General features: G+C 34.9%; 2 protein-coding genes across 2 annotated transcripts; both read left to right on the forward strand.

Moving 5' to 3' along the window:
* The first annotated feature begins 7,760 nt into the window (after positions 1-7,760).
* On the forward strand, positions 7,761-8,377 carry LOC112093925. The gene is made up of 2 exons (XM_024173511.1): positions 7,761-8,085; positions 8,130-8,377. Exons 1-2 carry the CDS (start codon positions 7,761-7,763, stop codon positions 8,375-8,377), a joined length of 573 nt encoding a protein of 190 aa, XP_024029279.1.
* A 5,458-nt stretch (positions 8,378-13,835) lies between these two features.
* On the forward strand, positions 13,836-17,481 carry LOC21397260 (protein NRT1/ PTR FAMILY 2.5). The gene is made up of 4 exons (XM_010110137.2): positions 13,836-13,992; positions 14,150-14,367; positions 14,926-15,470; positions 16,608-17,481. The coding sequence occupies exons 1-4, from the start codon at positions 13,836-13,838 to the stop codon at positions 17,446-17,448; spliced, it is 1,761 nt and encodes a 586-aa protein (XP_010108439.1). The 3' UTR covers positions 17,449-17,481.
* The last annotated feature ends 841 nt before the right edge of the window (positions 17,482-18,322 follow it).

Raw genomic sequence — 18,322 nt, forward strand, 5'->3', positions numbered from 1 at the left:
TACCTACTCTACATTGCGTCGTGTGCGTCCCACCCACCGTGTATGTGCTGTGTTATGAGTACCACGACTTTTGTTTAGGTAACCATACCATTGCCACCACTTGCCTTAGATGTGGTGTGGTCTATCGTCCCAAACCATCATTTTTGTTTTTTTTTTTGTTTTTTTTAGACCACACCATTTTAACGATTTATAAAAACATGCATATAGTGGCTTCGGTTTAGACCGAATCGTTATTGAACGTTTCGGTTTCATTAAAATCACACTCTAGACTTTAATGTAAACGTTATTATCAATTGTAAATTTAAAATTAAAAAGTGTAATAATAGTTGTTTAGTATATTATTTTCATTTTTGTTTAATATATAATGTTATTTCAAATACTATATTATTTTTTATCATAATCATTAAACTTTTAAAGTTGTAAAAGTAACATTTAATTTTAAAATAATTTAAAAATACAAAGTATAAAATTAAAAAATATATATCTATAAATTTAAACAGTCCAGTACAATCATAAACCGCTTGATAGCGGTTCTTTTGTGGAATGGGCCGAGCGACCTAAACTCATCAGATTGATCCGATTTGATAGTTTTCTATCTTTTCTACAAAGCCCTAACTCCCAACCTAGAATCGTGTATAGGACCACATTTATTATGACCTAGGATAAAAATTAGACTATGTGAAGTGAATAGTGGTTAATACCCTGCCAAAATTTGACAATATCGTTACAACGATTTTATGAACACTGAATTGGATGTGATGTTACTCTATAATAGGGTAATCTCATTTTAGAATTTCCCATGAATTTATTTATTTATTTATTTTTGCTGACCAAATAAATTTAGTGGATAGATCAATATAAATGTTCATGAGTGTCGCAAAAGACCACTACGAGACCCAATGTCATATTGTCGTGTAGAATGGTTATTGCCACAAGATTTTTGGATAATGATCAGCTGGTTTGCTTGATAGCTATTAGTTTAATGAAGTTATGGGTCTAACAGTTTATGAGATTTTGTAGTAGTTAATCATGTTAATTGTGATCGATTAAAGATTACTGTAAAATGATTTGGAAACGTCATCATGAAGTAGTTTGGATAAGCTAGAACATTAATCGGCTTCAATGTTTGTACAAGAAATATATTTAATTTGGTAATGATTAAGGGTACTTTGCTGTGAACTTTAGTAATGGATTTAAACACGTTTTGAAGAAGACTCTTAAGCAAACTGTGTACGTCAATCAGTTTTAGATTTTTTTTTTTTTTCAATGATTACAGACTTTTTGTTAATTTCATGAGTCACATGCGTACAATATTTGGATTTTAACATTTTCGTATTATAGGTTTACCTAATACCGATCACTATAAACTCAATGAATGACGAGAACACTAGTGACAATTTTTAATGTATAAACACATATAAAGTCAAAAGTGGCCTCAAGCTGTTCGTCAAAAACAAAAACAAAAAAATGTCGGCCCCAAAGTGCATATATAGTAAGAAATTCAGGGTGTTACTATATGCTAGCTTTTCTAATTAGTTTTCGGATCTGAATTGAATCTAACTTGGATTAAACCATGAACAAACACCTTTATTCTCAAAGAGAAAAGACAAAAGGTGAATCGCCCACATAGGGACGTCGCAAAAGAAATAACCTTGTGTAAGAGACACAACTTTTCACTAATTAAGGGATGCCACCGGCGGAGCTGGTAGTGGAGACATATATTATTTTTTTTTTGGGAATAATTAATAAGAAAAACAAAAATGATTAATTTTAAATTGACCTTTAAAAGTAACAGTTCTCTCATTTTAACTTTATAATTCAAAATAACACAAAACTTTCTCTGAACTTCTAATAAATTACAACTTTAATACTTACGACATTAAGACATCAATATTTTAATAGTTTGAGTCATTTGTGGCTCACTTAAGTTTTTGGTCTTACTTACTCATTATTCTCTATCCAAATAAAACATAATTTTTTTCTCAATCCAACATGAGTGTCACCTACTCATTGTAATTACACTACTGTATTGCCTTTTATGACTTAAATATGTGACATATATGTGATTAAAATCGTTAAAAATTTTGATATCTAATTGACGAAAGTATGTACAGTGCAACTTATAATAAACTTTGAAAAAAAAAGTGTTTTTTGCTATTTTGAGTTGCAAGGAAAAAAAATAAGATAACCTCTATGATTGGTGGGATAAAATTAGTTTAAATAGAAAGCAGTAACATGGTATTTTTCAAAAACAACCCAATAAATGTGTATAAGAGAAGATCATAAAATATATTTTAATGAATGACAATGAATTTTTATGTATTGCAAATGTGATATAATATATTTATTTTAGAGAGGGCTAATTTGATATTTTTTTTTTTTGAGTGGGGCGAAATGGAAGGAACAAAATTTTTAGAGTTAAAAATGAAAACAAACAAAAAAGCAGCCCCCACTCGTCCATGAATGCCTCCGCCAGTGGATGCCACCTTGTGTTTATTAATATATATATATATATATATGTAACTTTTCTATAAAGCATGTATTATTATAATAGGGTGATGTCTAACTTTTTTTTTCTCCTTTTAATAAGCAGATCTTTATTAAAAAAAAAAAATCTCCAACTTTTTTATATTTCATGAGTTTTATCAAATTATCATGTTTTTTAATATACGAAATGCCAATTTTTCTTTTTCTTTTTTCTTTTTAAGAATAACTGCCTTTGATTTTGATCTGTGAACGGAATTCGAGTTTAATTTACTCTGGTTGTATCTAGTCTTCTTTGAACGAGTTCATAATTAAAAGATTGTAAAGCAAGAAAAATCGTAAGGCAGTACTCTTCCACATTATACTTTACATGTGATCAAAATCCAACATTATAGTCAACTAATTACAAGATCAAACAACATGAAATAGGGTATAAATAGATAAGGGTGTGGATTTAGAAAGACGCAGGTTTAATCTCGTATTCTGTGAAAAAAAAAAAAAAATCGAAGCTATTAGTACTTAACTAAATTAGATGTTAAAAGATAAATAAAATATTCTCAAAATATTTTAAAAGTAAATAGCATATTTTCAAATGATTGAAGTAAATAACATATGTACTAGTAAATAATTTATTTACAAAATATATTATTTGTTTAAAAAATGTTTTAAAAATATGCTATTTGCTTCTATTAATTAAGTGATTAGATATTCATTATTCAAAAAGAATAATAAATTATTGTAAAACTGATAAATATTGGATGTTCTATATGTAGGCAGGGTAGCTAATTTTTTGAACGGGTACCGGTAATATATATATAATATTTAATGAATAAAGAGAGAGAGAGAATGAATGTTGTTAAAGGTCTTAAAAAAATATGAAAAAAATAGATTGGCACCTGCGGACGACCCCTAACCTCAATATTATTGATTTACTGCTAGACAAAATAAATAAAAACCATAATAAATAAAAGATTCGGTGTTTTTTAAAAACCCATCGTCTAATGGACTAAAAAAATACGGTACAAACAATATAAATAAACCGTCGTTGTATCTTGACAACAGTTTTTAACTGTCATCCTTATCTCTTATTGGTTCTAGTGAAAGTCTGCAACCACAAAGTGTTGTTGGTAAATGTACTTATCAGTGAACATCATAGCCGATTACAAGTGCGCACTTTATACAATTCTGAGCCAAAAGTGATTACTGATTAGATTTATATTACTTGTCTAATTTTTAATGTTTTAAACGGTGTTAATGAATTATATATAATTTGTCATGTCATTTTATAAACAAGCATGATAAAATTAATAATTAAAGAACTTTTTAAATATTTTGAATTACGTGACATGACGTAATATGATATGATTAGTTAATTTGTAATTTGAGTAAAAATTGATTAGGGCCTGAACTTATAATCTAGTAGTTCTCGGTCACATTCGTTACTTCCATCATCTATATATTTTCAGAAAACGTGAGATGATTGATAATTATTTGGCTTAATATACTATTATATCTATTTGGGAATTGCTTCTCCATATTATGTTTCCCTGCAAAATGAAAGGAACATAATAAGTTGGCCTATGTAAGGAATTTATATATTCGAGTAAACGATAGAGAAAAATGGTGAAACATCTCAAATTAAGAAACTTTTCTAATATAATTTATATATAAATGACAAAAATAGACGTTACATGAAAAGATTTGCAATGCTTTTTTGCTGGCTGTTGATCAAATTAATTAGCTATATATGTTATTTAACTTAACTACTCTAACTAACACTGGCAATTAACCTGCAGATTGAACAAACTCAATTAATTAGTTAGTTTCAGTAACTCTAACTACTATAAGGTAAACTTCTCTGCCTAATTACAGCCTATATATATTATTATGTATAAATGAAGCTTTGGCCTCTAATTAATTAAATAAAATATGGAATAATTAGCAGCATATATACATATAACGCTTGACGACTTGAGATGCTTTATTAGTTTTTTCTTTTTCTTTTTTTTTGGAAAATTTGTCTCTCCTCATTTATAACAATAATATTGAACGTTATGTATATGTTTTGTGATGCAATTTTGCGTGAAAAATCACAAGAATAATAATTAGCAGTTGTTTCCCTTTTCTAATCAAAACTCCATGCGCTTAAGGAGATCATTAAAAGAAAACAAGAGAATAAAATATATACAACCAAAGAGGGGAAATTACTAGTTTTGATTTGTACATTAGACGTTATCGTATGGATGTTAAATATATACTTTCATGCGATGCACTCACACAAGTACTGTATGTATATATGATGTTACAGAAAATACGTTTAAAATTGTCAGTCTTGCGCCATACTTATTTCTATACTATACAGTGAGCACTAATAATTAGTTGAGAGATATTGTAGAGTATAATATCCTTGGGACAATCATGAGTACAATATATATTTAATATTGTTTCAGAAATGTAAAGTAAAAGGATATGTATTATAGTTGCAAACACGCGCGGAATTCAACATTTTCTTTTTGTTTTCATAGTTATTTCGATTTTTTTTTTTTTGTATTGTTTTTGCTTTAGCTTTAGCTTTAGCACAGTTGAATGATTGTGTAGAAAGGAAAGGTCCTAGTAAATTCTCAGTTACGGCATTGTTTCTGTTTGTAGTCTGTACTGTGAAGCTTTCACTCATTATTGCACTTTCTCTTCTCTTTTTTCTTTTTTCTTGTTTTAAAAAGTCACACATTGCAGTTTTATTAATTTTTCTTTTTTGGCTCTGGTTTTGATGGCTCCGGATAGCCATTAAAAACTGGAGCTATTAACAACTTGCGGGCGCATATTGTGGTCCTCTAGTCGATAATGAGTGCACCCTACGTTAACTTAATATATTACAGCAAATTTATAAAGTGAAATTGCTCATTTTGTGATCATTTCAAAAATAAATAAATAAACCATCTTCTCAGATGAATGTTCTCTGTCTAAACATCTACACACACATGTGGATGTATAAAAAGTGTCACTATATCTATACCAATTGTTGGGTGACATTTCCGCAATCATTAAATGTGTAATAAATTTAAAGGCTCGTCGGAGCCCAAGCTCTCCCGAACCCAAGCTCTCCCAAGCCCAAGCGCTCCCGAGCCCAAGCTCTCATGAGCCCAAGCTCTCCCGAGCCCAAGCTCGCCCAAGCCCAAGCTTGTCGGAGGCCAAACTCTCCCGAGCCCAAGCTCGCCAGAGCCCAAGTTCTCCTAAGCCGAAAGTTCAAAGGTCGCGTGATGTTATCAAGTGAAGTAACCGACGCTAATTGAAGACATTGAATGGTTGAAAGTTAATTCTCATTGATTATTTATCAGTTTTAACTCACAAAAAGGTGAAGAGCCTCATTGTAATTAAGAGAGAATAAACTCTCGAATTAATGGGAGAATTAAACTCCCTCAATCCTAATGTACTATAAATTTCCTCAATTTGAGAGGAAAAGATGGACACTCATTTTCTGAATACAATTGTCTTGTGATTGTCATCATTTTATTTTTGTTATTCATTCAGAGGTTCTTTGTGTTCTTCGAGTGTTCTTCCAATTTTTTTAGATAATTTGCTTATTCAATCCAAATTATTAGTCTAGGGACGCTGGATAGGTGTTGGACGAAATTTTACTCCAACATTTTTGGCACTAGAAAGAGGGCCATAGTGTGATTAACATCCACGGATTCTCATCGGTACTGAAATTTTTCTATCTCATTGCTAAGTCATTTTCAGGTAAGTCTCAAGTGCTCACGTACCCATATTGAAGGAACCCAAACAAGGAGACTCGGCGCTAATCCTAAAAGAGCACCACGTGCTCCTCGTCTACCAACACGCACTGATAGGATCGAAGCACGAGTGAACACATTGGTAGGGATGGTGAATCAGCTTATCACTACCAAAAACACGATTCGTCCAGCAAAAAACTAACAAAGTGGGCCGGGAAATTCTCAGAATGCTAGGAGTGGGCTTAGCCATCGTCGGAGCCAGCATAATGAAGGTAAGGGTCAATCCAATAGGAATCAACCAAGGGACTTGCCCGAGTCGCAAGAACCACGTCAGGCACCTAGGCGTCAGAATGCTTTGTCACGGATTGGGAGTCATCACGTTGTAACTGAAAGAACTAGGACATCGGTGTTTGACAGGATAAAAGCTAACAGTAATAGCGAAAAAGTTGATAGCACCTAGACACCTGGGTCTAATGATTTCACCACTACTGATTTGCGGGATCGACTCAACGCACGACAGAATGTAGAAGCAATTGTACCTATGCCCTTAAACAACCAGGTAACTCAAAACAGGAGTAGGAGGAGAGCCGAAATACCACAATCTTCTTGGAGCCAAGTAAATAGGGCGAACCAGAACTGAAACTGACGTGATAATCAAGGAGGCATGAGTCAATCCAACCAGAGCACCCGTGAGGAACAACTCGAGTAGCAACTCGAAATGATGCAAAGATGAATGGATGACATAGAAGCCAACAAGAATTTGCCGGAAGGTGTAAGAGACTTGTTAGATGAAACAGAGCCACCATTCACTGAGGCCATCATAGCATAGGAATTCCCTGATGATTTCAAGATGATTCCCATCAAGCAGTTTGATGGGAAAGAGAATCCAACAGGACATATACATGGGTATAGCACATGGATGCGAATTCGGGGAGCCACACAAGCTCAGATGTGCCAGCATTTTTTTTTACACTTACTGGGCCGGTGCTTCAATGGTTCCAACAATTAAAGCCAAGGTCAATTAGTTCGTTTAACCAGCTGAAACAACAATTTGTAAGACGATTTGTGATAGTGAAAACTCACAAGAAAGATAAGCTTTATCTGTTCTCCCTTAAGCAAGGCGCTAATGAATCGGTAAAAGCCTACATTGAATGTTTCAGCCAGAAAATGAATTACTTAGAAGGATACACTGATAGTGATGCTGTGACTGCAATTCGGGGAGGGCTTTAGGAATGTGACTTACTGAAGTCAATTTGCAAAAAACAACCAAAAACCTTTACCGATCTCGTGATTCGAGCTCAGAAGTTCATTAGCACTGAAGAATACATGTGCAATCGGAGAGGACAATCTCAAACGGATCAATCAAAAAATGATGGAAAGCGGAAGGTAGAAGAAGGATCTAATGGAGGAGAAGCAAAAAAGCAAAAGTCAGAGGCACAACAGGACGTGAACAAATCCAAGACTACCTTGACGCAAAAGTTCTAAGCTTACGCTCCACCAGATACGACAAAGGCCTACATACCCTTGAATACGACAGTGGCACAAATGTTAATGCAGATTCAACATCAGAATTTGTTGACGCCTCCGGCCCCTATGAAGGGAGATCCTAACAAGAGGGATAAAAGTAAATATTGTGACTTTCATAAGGACCATGGCCATGACACCTCAAGTTGCTTTCAATTAAAAGGACAGATTGAGGCACTTATTCAACAAGGCCAGTTGCAGGAGTTTGTGGACAGAGTGATAGCAAAGAGAAGAACTGCACTCCCGACAACAATGGAAAAACAAGCAACGATCGTACAGGAAATGAGTACAACAGTTGGGAATAATTCTGCGCTGAAACTGGTGATTCCATGCGGGCTCGGAACCTGTATGCTCGATAAGCTAAAGGTCTTGATTGTGGCCAATTTATAGATATGACAGAACATGTCGTAAAATTTGTGAAGATGGAGAACATCGCCATAACGTTCACAGAAGAGGAGGCACGGAAGTTGCTTCATCCACATAACGATGCCATAGTTGTGTCTTTACAAGTGGCAAATAGCTTAGTCCACCGGATTTTGATCGACAATGAGAGTTCAGTGGATATACTATTCAAGGATGCTTTAAACAAAATCAACCTAGGTGGAGCAAAGTTAACACCCGTGAACACCTCACTCTAAGGCTTTACTGGAGCATGCATTCACGCTGAAGGAATGATAACAGTCCTAGTTACTATGGGAGAAGGGGAGACAAAGGTGACAAGAATGGTAAATTTTTTAGTTGTGGACCAACCATCTGCTTACAATGCCATTATAGGGCGACCAACTTTGAATGCAATGAGAGCAGTAACTTCAACATATCATCTAATGATGAAGTTTCCAACAAAGAATGGCGTTGGAGTGGTGGTCGGAAGCCAACATGATGCATGAATATGCTATGTGCAAATAACCAACGAGAAGGTTGAGTCGAAAGGAAGGGAAGTCTAGAAAAGTGCTGACACATATTTGAAATGTTAAGCACATCAGGAAGTATTATCAATACTTAAAAAGTTTGAAGTTTAGTGTGTGTTTATACTTCGATGTGATGCCAGGTTTGTCAGGCGAAACATATTATTACTAAATAAAGTCGAAGTGTTTGATAATTTATTCTTTAAATATTTTCTTTCTCATTCTGTTCAATATGACAAAGAAAATAGGGGGGATAGGAGTTTATTAATTCAAGTGAAATTATACAAGAAAATAAAAAAAAAACCCGACCCCAAGTGGGCACGGGAAAATAAAAAAAAAAAGAGCTTCAGCTCAAAAAAAAACTCGACCCCAGGTGAGCACGGGAAAATCCAAAGAGCTTTAGCTCAGAAAAACCTGACCCCAAATGGGCACGGGAAAATAAAAAAAGAGCTTCGGCTCGCAAAAACTCGACCCCAGGTGGGCACGGGAAAAATCCAAAGAGCTTTAGCTCAGAAAAACCCGACCCCAAGTGGGCACGGGAAAATAAAAAAAAAAAAAGAGAGAGCTTCGGCTTGGAAAAACTCAACCCCAGGTGGGCACGGGAAAATCCAAAGAGCTTTAGCTTAGAAAAACCTGAACCCAAGTGGGCACGGAAAAATAAAAAAAGAGCTTCGGCTCAAAAAAACTTGACCCCATGTAGGCACAAGAAAAATCCAAAGAGCTTTAGCTCAGAAAAACCTGACCCCAAGTGGGCTAAAAAAAAAAGAGCTCTGGCTCAGAAAAACTCGACCCCAGGTGGGCACGGGAAAATCCAAAGAGCTTTTGCTCAGAAAAACTTGACCCAAAGTGGGCTCAGGAAAATAAAAGAAAAAAGAGCTTCGGCACGGAAAAATCAGACCCTAAGTGAGCACGAGAAAATAAAAAAAAGGCGTCGGCTCAGAAAAACTCAACCACAAGTGGGCACGGGAAAATCCTCAGCCAAGGGGGAAACTTGGCTAAAGTAAAAACCTGACCCCAGGTGGGCACGAGATAACTCTAAATAAAAAAAAAATATTATTGCTAGTCTACATTGATAAAATGTAGCAATTGCAAAGAAAAATAAAAAAAATTATTATGTTGCAGGAAAGATAACAAAAGAACAAGTTTCAATGAAGAAAAAAGTGCCAGGCAACCGGGCCCAAGTACACAAGAGCAAGCATGAAGAATAGAGTACAGGGCTAAAAAAAAGAAAAAAAAAAGCTTCTAGGTGTTGCTTGGTGGATCGATACTTGAGGATCGCTGCTTGGTGATTTTTCCAAATCCTTCATAGGTTCAATGATCTCATCATCAGAGTTGAAGTCATTTGGTGTAGGTGTCAAAGGAGTCTGAACAACATGAGAACTGCTAAGAGGATCAAATGAGAGATTAAGGTCAAGGTCTTTGTTATAGAAAATGATTGCCTTCTTGGCTTCTTCGTAGCCTTTCCAGAACTCGTCTTCAACAAGCTCGACTTTATCAGCCTCATACTTGGCATGGCAGAGCTCCAAATCTTTCTTCACTCGCTCGAGTTCCCTTAGAGACATATCAAGAGCAGCTTTAGTCTCCACAAGAGTCTTCCTATCATTTACACAAGAAGATCCGCGAAGAGCTAAAAACAATAAAAAAAAAAGGGTTAAACAAATTGGCTTAGGAAAGTCTAAGCGCAATTTTGGCTCAGGTGGCACTGAAGTGCCCATGAAGTAAGTTCACGTCCTTGACTATGCGGTGGGAAGATACTATGTGAATCGCATGCACTGATCTTGCATAATCATTCACATGTGATAGTATTGTTCGGAAAGCAAGGACGTTGAATTCAAGAAGAGGAAATGGACGAATGTGGCAAGTGCAAGAAATGCTAAAAATGGAGGTGGAAATATCATATTGGGAATCTCGTAAAATTGAGCTTCCCAATCTTAGTTTCATAAGTTTCTATGCATGGTACAGTCGGTGGATGTTCTCTAATGTGCACACTTCATACATTAGTCTCGAAGTCAAATGAAGTGAAAGCATTGCCCATTGGGGGTGAATCACGTAGTGGACAAGGATCACAAGTGAAAATGTGGCTTTATTTTCTTTCCATTAGCGTTTGAGGCAATTAACATTATTCATGAATTCCGCAGATTTGAGTCTGTTCCAAACAAAGAAAGAAATTTTAGAAAAATTTCATCAAATTTTCGACATTCATGGTATGTTGGAAGGGAGAAACAAAGTTCGGTAAAAAAAAGAAGGAAAAATTCTGGGCAGGTTTTCGTCCCCTTCGCTTGGCGTGCGACACTCGTGGACTGGGGGGCTAATGTTGGGCGGCATTTTCGCAATCATTAAATGTATAATAAATTCAAAGGCTCGTCGGAGCCCAAGCGCTCCCGAACCCAAGCTCTCCCGAGCCCAAGCGCTCCCGAGCCCAAGCGCACCCGAGCCCAAGCGCTCCCGAGCCCAAGCTCTCCCGAGCCCAAGCTCTCCCGAGCCCAAGCTCTCCCGAGCCCAAGCGCTCCTAAGCCCAAGCTCGCCCGAGCCCAAGCTTGTCGGAGGCCAAACTCTCCCGAGCCCAAGCTCGCCCGAGCCCAAGCTCGCCAGAGCCCAAGTTCTCCTAAGCCGAAAGTTCAAAGGTCGCGTGATGTTATCAAGTGAAGTAACCGACGCTAATTGAAGACATTAAATGGTTGAAAGTTAATTCTCATTGATTATTTATCAGTTTTAACTCACAAAAAGGTGAAGAGCCTTATTGTAATTAAGAGAGAATAAACTCTCGAATTAATTGGAGAATTAAACTCCCTCAATCCTAATGTACTATAAATTTCCTTAATTTGAGAGGAAAAGAGGGACACTCATTTTCTGAATACAATTATCTTGTAATTGTCATCATTTTGTTTTTGTTATTCATTCAGAGGTTTTTTGTGTTCTTCGAGTGTTCTTCCAATTTCTTTAGATAATTTACTTATTCAATCCAAATTTTTAGTATAAGAACGTTGGATAGGTATTGGACGAAATTTTACTCCAACACAATATTTTGGAAACTGAAAATGACTATGGAAGAAGTTCGATATCGATAATTCGGTATGGAGGCTGATCTTTAAAATGGCATGGATATATTCTAAATTATAGCTGGGCCAGCGGTTTTAGTTCTACATGAAATTTTGACGAAATTTTCTTTTTCTTTTTTTTTTTTAACTTGGGGACTTTTCTTACTATTTATAGCTATAGACCGTCATGGCTTTTTCTTTGAGTAAATAGTAGGATATACTAATATATATATATATAGGCAAAGTCTCTAATTCGGCACTGGAATTTGTACATTTCTCTATAAAATATGTATATTTTTTCTTTAGAACGTGTATATTTTCTCTTAAAAGATGTACATTTCCTTTTATAGTAAAATATACAATATGTACACATTCTAAAGAAGAAATGTACACATTCTAAAGAAGAAATGTACACATTCTAAAGAAGAAATGTCAAGTGCCGTTCCAGTCCGCATACCGGACTGGGAGACAAATATATAATGTCTTTGCAAGTAAAAAAGAAAAGTATATATATGAAATAACAGTACAGAAAGCCAGCAGCATTCGATGATTTGTTCGTTCGGTAGAACTATAATTCTTTAGCAGCTGGGAAAGAAAAGGACAGATTATTTTTTGAAGTATTTACAGATGAAATGGATAAACTTTTTTACTTTTTTTTTCTCATAAAAAATAAGGAGTTTCTCTAGTAGAACTGAAAAAAATAAATTACTAGTAGTTCTTTACTTTTCAGACTTTATATATGTATAAAAATTGTCTATTATGCATATTTTTTTAACCTAATGTAGTTTTAATTAGATTTAACTTTCAAAAATTGATCCTATCAAAGGTCCCTAAAAATAAATATAAAAAAATGTACCTTCTTATAAAGTAATAAAGTTGACACTTATACTAAATTCCCTCTCGTTATAATATTAAAAAACTAAAATAAAAGTTTTTTTTTTTTTTTTACTATTTGTACATATACTCTCTCAATTTTTAAAATTTTGACAATTTGGTTTTTATTCTTTTTTTTTTCTTGGCAATTGACTCATTCAATTTAAAAATCTTTACAATTAAGAACCAATCGAAAACAACATATGTTTTCTTGATGATTCTAATCATGTGATGTACACTTGAGCATCTGTTGAGGGTAATTAAGGTCATATGTCATATCTCACCCCATTTGTTCGATCATATTGATGTTAGAGTCATCTAGCGTGTCTGAAAATAATAAGCTATAATAAATAACTCTTAGTTTTAAAAGTCATTATCCTTAATAGTCGTTCTAATGGTAGGAAATGACTTTCATTGCCCTCAACAAATATTTACATGCGTGTCATATGATCAGAATCGTAAAAAAAAAAAAAAATAGATGTCGATTTCGATTGGTCCTTAATTATAAAGATTTTCAAGTTTAAAGGGGTAATTACAAAAAAAAAAAAAAAAGAGAATAGAGATCAAATTATCAAATTTAAAAAGTTGAGCGGGTGTCTATAAAAAAAAACTTTTTTTTAATTAAAAAGGGAAAGAAAAGTAACGGAAAATAAAGTAGCCGAAAAGGCTTACAAACTCATCCTAAAATAGAAAACAAAAACGTGAACTTATTGGTACTTTAAGGTTAAAATATCTAAAAAAACTGTGAATAAAAAACCTGTTTGCGAATGTACAGGTAATACATGTAAATATATGTATATGAATATTATAAAAATAACATCAGGTGATTTGTGAATGACGATATACAATCGTTTACAATGTGAACAAATAATATTGTTTCAAGTATATTTTATGCGTACAGCTCGGTGTCGACGTTATTATTGTGGGTCCATACGTAATATTATTTCCCATGATTGAAACAACCTGACCACCACACATTATTTATTTTCCACTGTAATTTTTGTCCTCTCACGAGTCATGATAGCTCAGACGCCATCATCTTTTGCTGTATGTATTTAGGTCATTGTCACTTGAGGAAAACCCATACTACTTGTCACTCATTGGAAATTAATTAATTATTAAAACGAAGACTAGCTAGTACACAAATTTAGTATTATATATATATATATAGCTATGTATATATAGATCAGCTAGGAATATATCTCTACTAGCTAGCATATAAAGAGAGTGTAGTTTTATGTTCTGAGTCTCGGAGTTATTAGCGAGAGAAGGGGAAAATTATGGAATCCGTTAGACTACAAAGCCTTGAAAATGAAGCTCATAAGCATAATCAAAAGCTCTCTTCATCGGAAACTACAATTTCAGGAGATGATCAAGCACGAGGATCTCAAGATGTATCTAAACGAGGAGGCTGGATTACATTTCCTTTCATTATGGGTTGAGATCTCTTAATTGTTTTTCAAATATATCTTCCTTCATTTGTTATTTCCATCTCCTTGTTAATCTGTATTTTGTTATATATATATGTGTATATATATATTGTGTTGGTTATCTATATTTTACGTTTTTTAACTTGTTGGTTTGTTTGGAACAGGAAATCTGGCAGGTCTTTCAGTGGCAGCGGGTGGCTGGGGAGCAAATTGGATAGTGTTTCTGATAACTAAGTTTCACATTGGGAGCATAGCCGCTACGAAGATAAACAACGTTGGCTTTGGCTTTGTCAATCTGTTTCCGATCGCCGGCGCCATCATCGCCGATACCTTCACCGGAAACTTCACCGTCGTCAGTGTTTCTTCCTTCATAGCTTTGATAGTAAGTAAACAAAGTTTGTAATATTAATCTGATTATCGGTTAATTAATTGACCAACAAGTTTCCAACTCAACTAAAGGCAAGGGGTTTACTTTATAAATAAAAAAATAAAAAAAGATGCATTTAAAATAATTCTTCCCTCCCGGAAACTTGAAAAACACTCATTTAATAATATATTTTTTTTTTCTCCTTTTCAGAAAAAGAACATCCATCTAATAGTTGAAAAGGACAAATAAAAAAAACCCCTTTCGTGTACAATTAATACTCAGTTTTCTTATGCAATTTCATGTATACTTTTATCTTAAAATTTGGTCGGGTGATGTCGATAACTAAGTCCTTATTGCGAATTGAGATGTAGTGCTTGGAAAATCAGAATTTTAAATTGGTAAGGTATTGTCTTGAATCATCTAGTCTGTATAATATTTTGTTAATTTTGTGTACTTTTTATTTTGATATAATTTTGACTAGATTTAATTAAGGTTCAGAAACATGCAAGTTCTATAAAATTGAAAGTCATGGTTAAGGGGAAAAAAATCTTGTAACTTGCTGAACTTTTTCAGGGCATGGCAATGTTAACCCTAATAGCTGGAATCCATTCCCTAAAACCTTCACCATGCGAGGTAGGCTCAACAACATCATGCGAAAATCCAACGAAGCTTCAATATCTCTTCCTCTACACAGCAATGGGATTAACCACACTGGGTGTCGGAGGCTCCCGCTTCACGATCGCTACATTGGGAGCTGACCAGTTCGACAAAACGGACCACCAAGGCGCTTTCTTCAATTGGTTTTTTGTCGTCTTGTATGTCGGAAATGCCATTAGCTTTATCGCAATTGTCTACATCCAGGACAACATTGGCTGGGGATTAGGGTTTGGAATTTGCCTTATCATGGTCGCGATAGGGTTGGTTCTGCTTCTGCTAGGGAAACCGTTCTATCGTCTCCTCAAACCCAAGGGAAGCCCCTTTGTGAGCATAGCGCGAGTACTCGTCGCGGCCATTAGGAAGAGGAAAGTATCAACTAAAAGTTTAGAGAGCTTGGATTACTGTTATGGAACAACTGGGATGTCAAAAATGGTCCAAGGCACACCAAGCAAAAGTTTCAGGTACGTTACAAAAGTTTGCTATACCTGCATATAATTGATATGTGAAAAAAAAAAAAAAAAAAATTTAACGGTCAACAGTGTGTGAAAAATAATTGATAAGTTATGCCACTTGCCACGTAAATATTTGATTAAGGTTGAAGATTTCATGATCTGCTGCTTATTATGCCTGTTTATGCTTTTATTTTTGTCAAGAGATCATGATTATAAGTAGAAATTAATTGTTCATTCATGATATATTGTTCATATTGTCTGGTGGACGTGGGCAGGTATTGGCGTGGAAGTATCTTACAAGTTTTGAATTTCTTTGGCTTGAACTTTACTAATGTGATTAATATCATCATGTGTGCTAAATTTATTAATGATAAAACTTTCATATGCATTCTAGCTGGAAATCCATTTTTACACGTTGAATATCCATCTTTTGATGAGGATTTGCTACAGGCATATCCTGAAAATGATGTTGATTGACATTGCGGCAACATTGAAACTCCTTGAAAATCATTTGCCATCCATACTGTATAACAGATAATGTAATTTGTCCTCTACGGCCTATTGCTCCACTTAGAAGCACAGTTTTTTAAAACTATCAAATAGGAAAAATATTGTAGTATAATATTCCAGGTTCCCTTTGGTGATCAAATACATGTTTGACCCTTTGTCCTGCACCTAACACTCCCCAGACATTAGTCAAATCTCATTTCCATTTAAAAGCGACAAACTAATTAGTTGGGAGTCCTACCAATTATATATATATATATATATATATGTCCCCTCGGTCCTACTATAATTAGTTGTGAGTGTGTAAGTTTTAGCTTTTCTATAAAATACTTTTTTGTTTCCTTTCTCTGCCAAAAATATAAACATATTTGAAAAAAAATTACATGCCTTCAAATAATTATACCAGGTTGCTAACAATATAATATACATTTGTTTACGTGTTTTGTTTGATTCTTCTGATCTATACATACAGAGTCGATGGAATTAATATCGAATTTTTAGGGCCTACCCTAATTTAATAAATAATAACTATTAGCACTTTCCTTTTACATGTATATTATACTTGTTTGTTGCCTAGTTGTTGTCTCTCTAATTATTAAGTGCACGCATAATATTGAATATTCTATATTGTACATACAGATTCTTGAATCGTGCAGCGTTGAAAACTGAAAACGACAGACAATCCCACGGCTCTTACCCAAAATCATGGAACCTTTGTACGGTGGAGGAAGTGGAAGACCTCAAAACGGTGATGAAAATCCTTCCACTATGGTCAACCGGCATTCTCTTGAGCATCACCATCGCCATAGTCAACAGCATGTCAACCGTCCAAGCCCTAACCATGGATAGGAAACTGGGGTCCATCAAAATCCCAGCTGGGACCTTACTAGTCTTCAGCCTCATGTCCACAGCCATCTCAATCTTTATCATCGACCGGTTCCTCCTCCCAATGTGGAGAAAACTCAGTGGTCGCCCCTTAACACTTCTCCAACGAATAGGAGTAGGCCATGTTATCAATGCCATTGGGATGGTGGTGTCCGCCCTAATCGAAGCTAGGCGGCTCCACCTAGCCCGATCCGAGGGCGTCACCCATCAGCCCGGTTCAGTTGTGCCCATGTCAGCCTTATGGCTAGTGGTGAACCTAGTCATTATAGGGTTCGGTGAGGGGTTTCAATTTCCTGGACAAGTTGCGTTGTATTACCAGGAGTTCCCGGAATCATTGAAAAGCACTTCGACGGCCATGATCTCATTCTTGATTGGGTTAGGGTATTATCTTAGCGCCGCGGTGATGAATTTTGTTGACCGGACGACCGGTTGGTTGCCTAATAACATAAACGAGGGGCATGTGGACAAGGTGTTTTGGTTGTGTGCAGTGATTGGAGTTGTTAATTTTGGGTTCTATTTGGTTTGTGCTTGGTTGTACAAGTACCAACGTGACCGAAATGCTGATGATGATATTGGTGAGCAGCAGCCTACCTAATTTGGATCTCTAGTAAAGTTTCTAATACTAAGTTTGATAATCAACAAGAAAAAAAAAAAAGGAACAATAGATGAATAAATTTTAATTTAGTAATGATCAGTGGAGTCGCTTTGGAAGTAGTTCTTTATCGTCTTCTCCTTTCTTTTTCCTTTAGTTGTAACTCACATGTACAATTCTCATTCCAAACATTTTCAATCTGTAATTAACTAATTGGTTTATGATTTTTTTATGATTATTTTTATTTTGGCTCACTCTTAAAAAAGTTTAAGTTAAATTGTTACATTAAGAATCACAATTTCTGGTTACATATGTTGAGATAATTAATTTTTTGGATGACAAATCACCAGTTTAAAATTGTAATGAGAGTAGAAGTGTCGTTGCCTCTAGGATTGATTGAAGTTTGTTAATTATGTGTGCCACATGGCTCCTTACAATTGACATATGAAGAAGTTCCATTAAAAACAATAAGACTACAACATAATTCTACCACCCAAAAATGCTCACGACCGAAATATTTTAATAAAAATAAGATGAAACTAATCAGAAAACAAATGATTTTTAATTTTGGGATAAAATCATTTTTAATTTTGAAATGAGTAGAATAATAAATTAACTTGCTCTTATTTGTATCAAAACCGATGTGGGATAAAACGCAATATATAACCTAACCGAAGACAAAAAGCTCACTCCACAATTGATGTGGGACCAAGATAAAAAGTCAAAAATCCAGCAAATACTAGTAACTAAGAGTATGTTTGGTAGGAGGGAGAGATAGAAGGAAGAAAAGAGGTGGAAGGAGAGGGATGGAAAGAGAGGTTTAATCTCTTGTTTGGTTGGAGGGCGAGAAGGAGGGAGAGGAGAGGTGAGTGGGTGT

Source organism: Morus notabilis, unplaced genomic scaffold, assembly GCF_000414095.1.
Source record: "Morus notabilis unplaced genomic scaffold, ASM41409v2 Scaffold127, whole genome shotgun sequence".
Taxonomy (NCBI): Eukaryota; Viridiplantae; Streptophyta; class Magnoliopsida; order Rosales; family Moraceae; genus Morus; species Morus notabilis.

Excerpts from the sequence above, each read along its gene's own strand:
- LOC112093925 (XM_024173511.1), top strand. The coding sequence starts at position 7,761 with ATGTTAATGCAGATTCAACATCAGAATTTGTTGACGCCTCCGGCCCCT. Across the intron at positions 8,086-8,129 it reads TCCATGCGGGCTCGGAACCT|ATATGACAGAACATGTCGTA; the intron begins GTATGCTCGATA and ends GCCAATTTATAG.
- LOC21397260 (XM_010110137.2), top strand. The coding sequence starts at position 13,836 with ATGGAATCCGTTAGACTACAAAGCCTTGAAAATGAAGCTCATAAGCAT. Across the intron at positions 13,993-14,149 it reads TACATTTCCTTTCATTATGG|GAAATCTGGCAGGTCTTTCA; the intron begins GTTGAGATCTCT and ends TGTTTGGAACAG. Across the intron at positions 15,471-16,607 it reads ACACCAAGCAAAAGTTTCAG|ATTCTTGAATCGTGCAGCGT; the intron begins GTACGTTACAAA and ends TTGTACATACAG.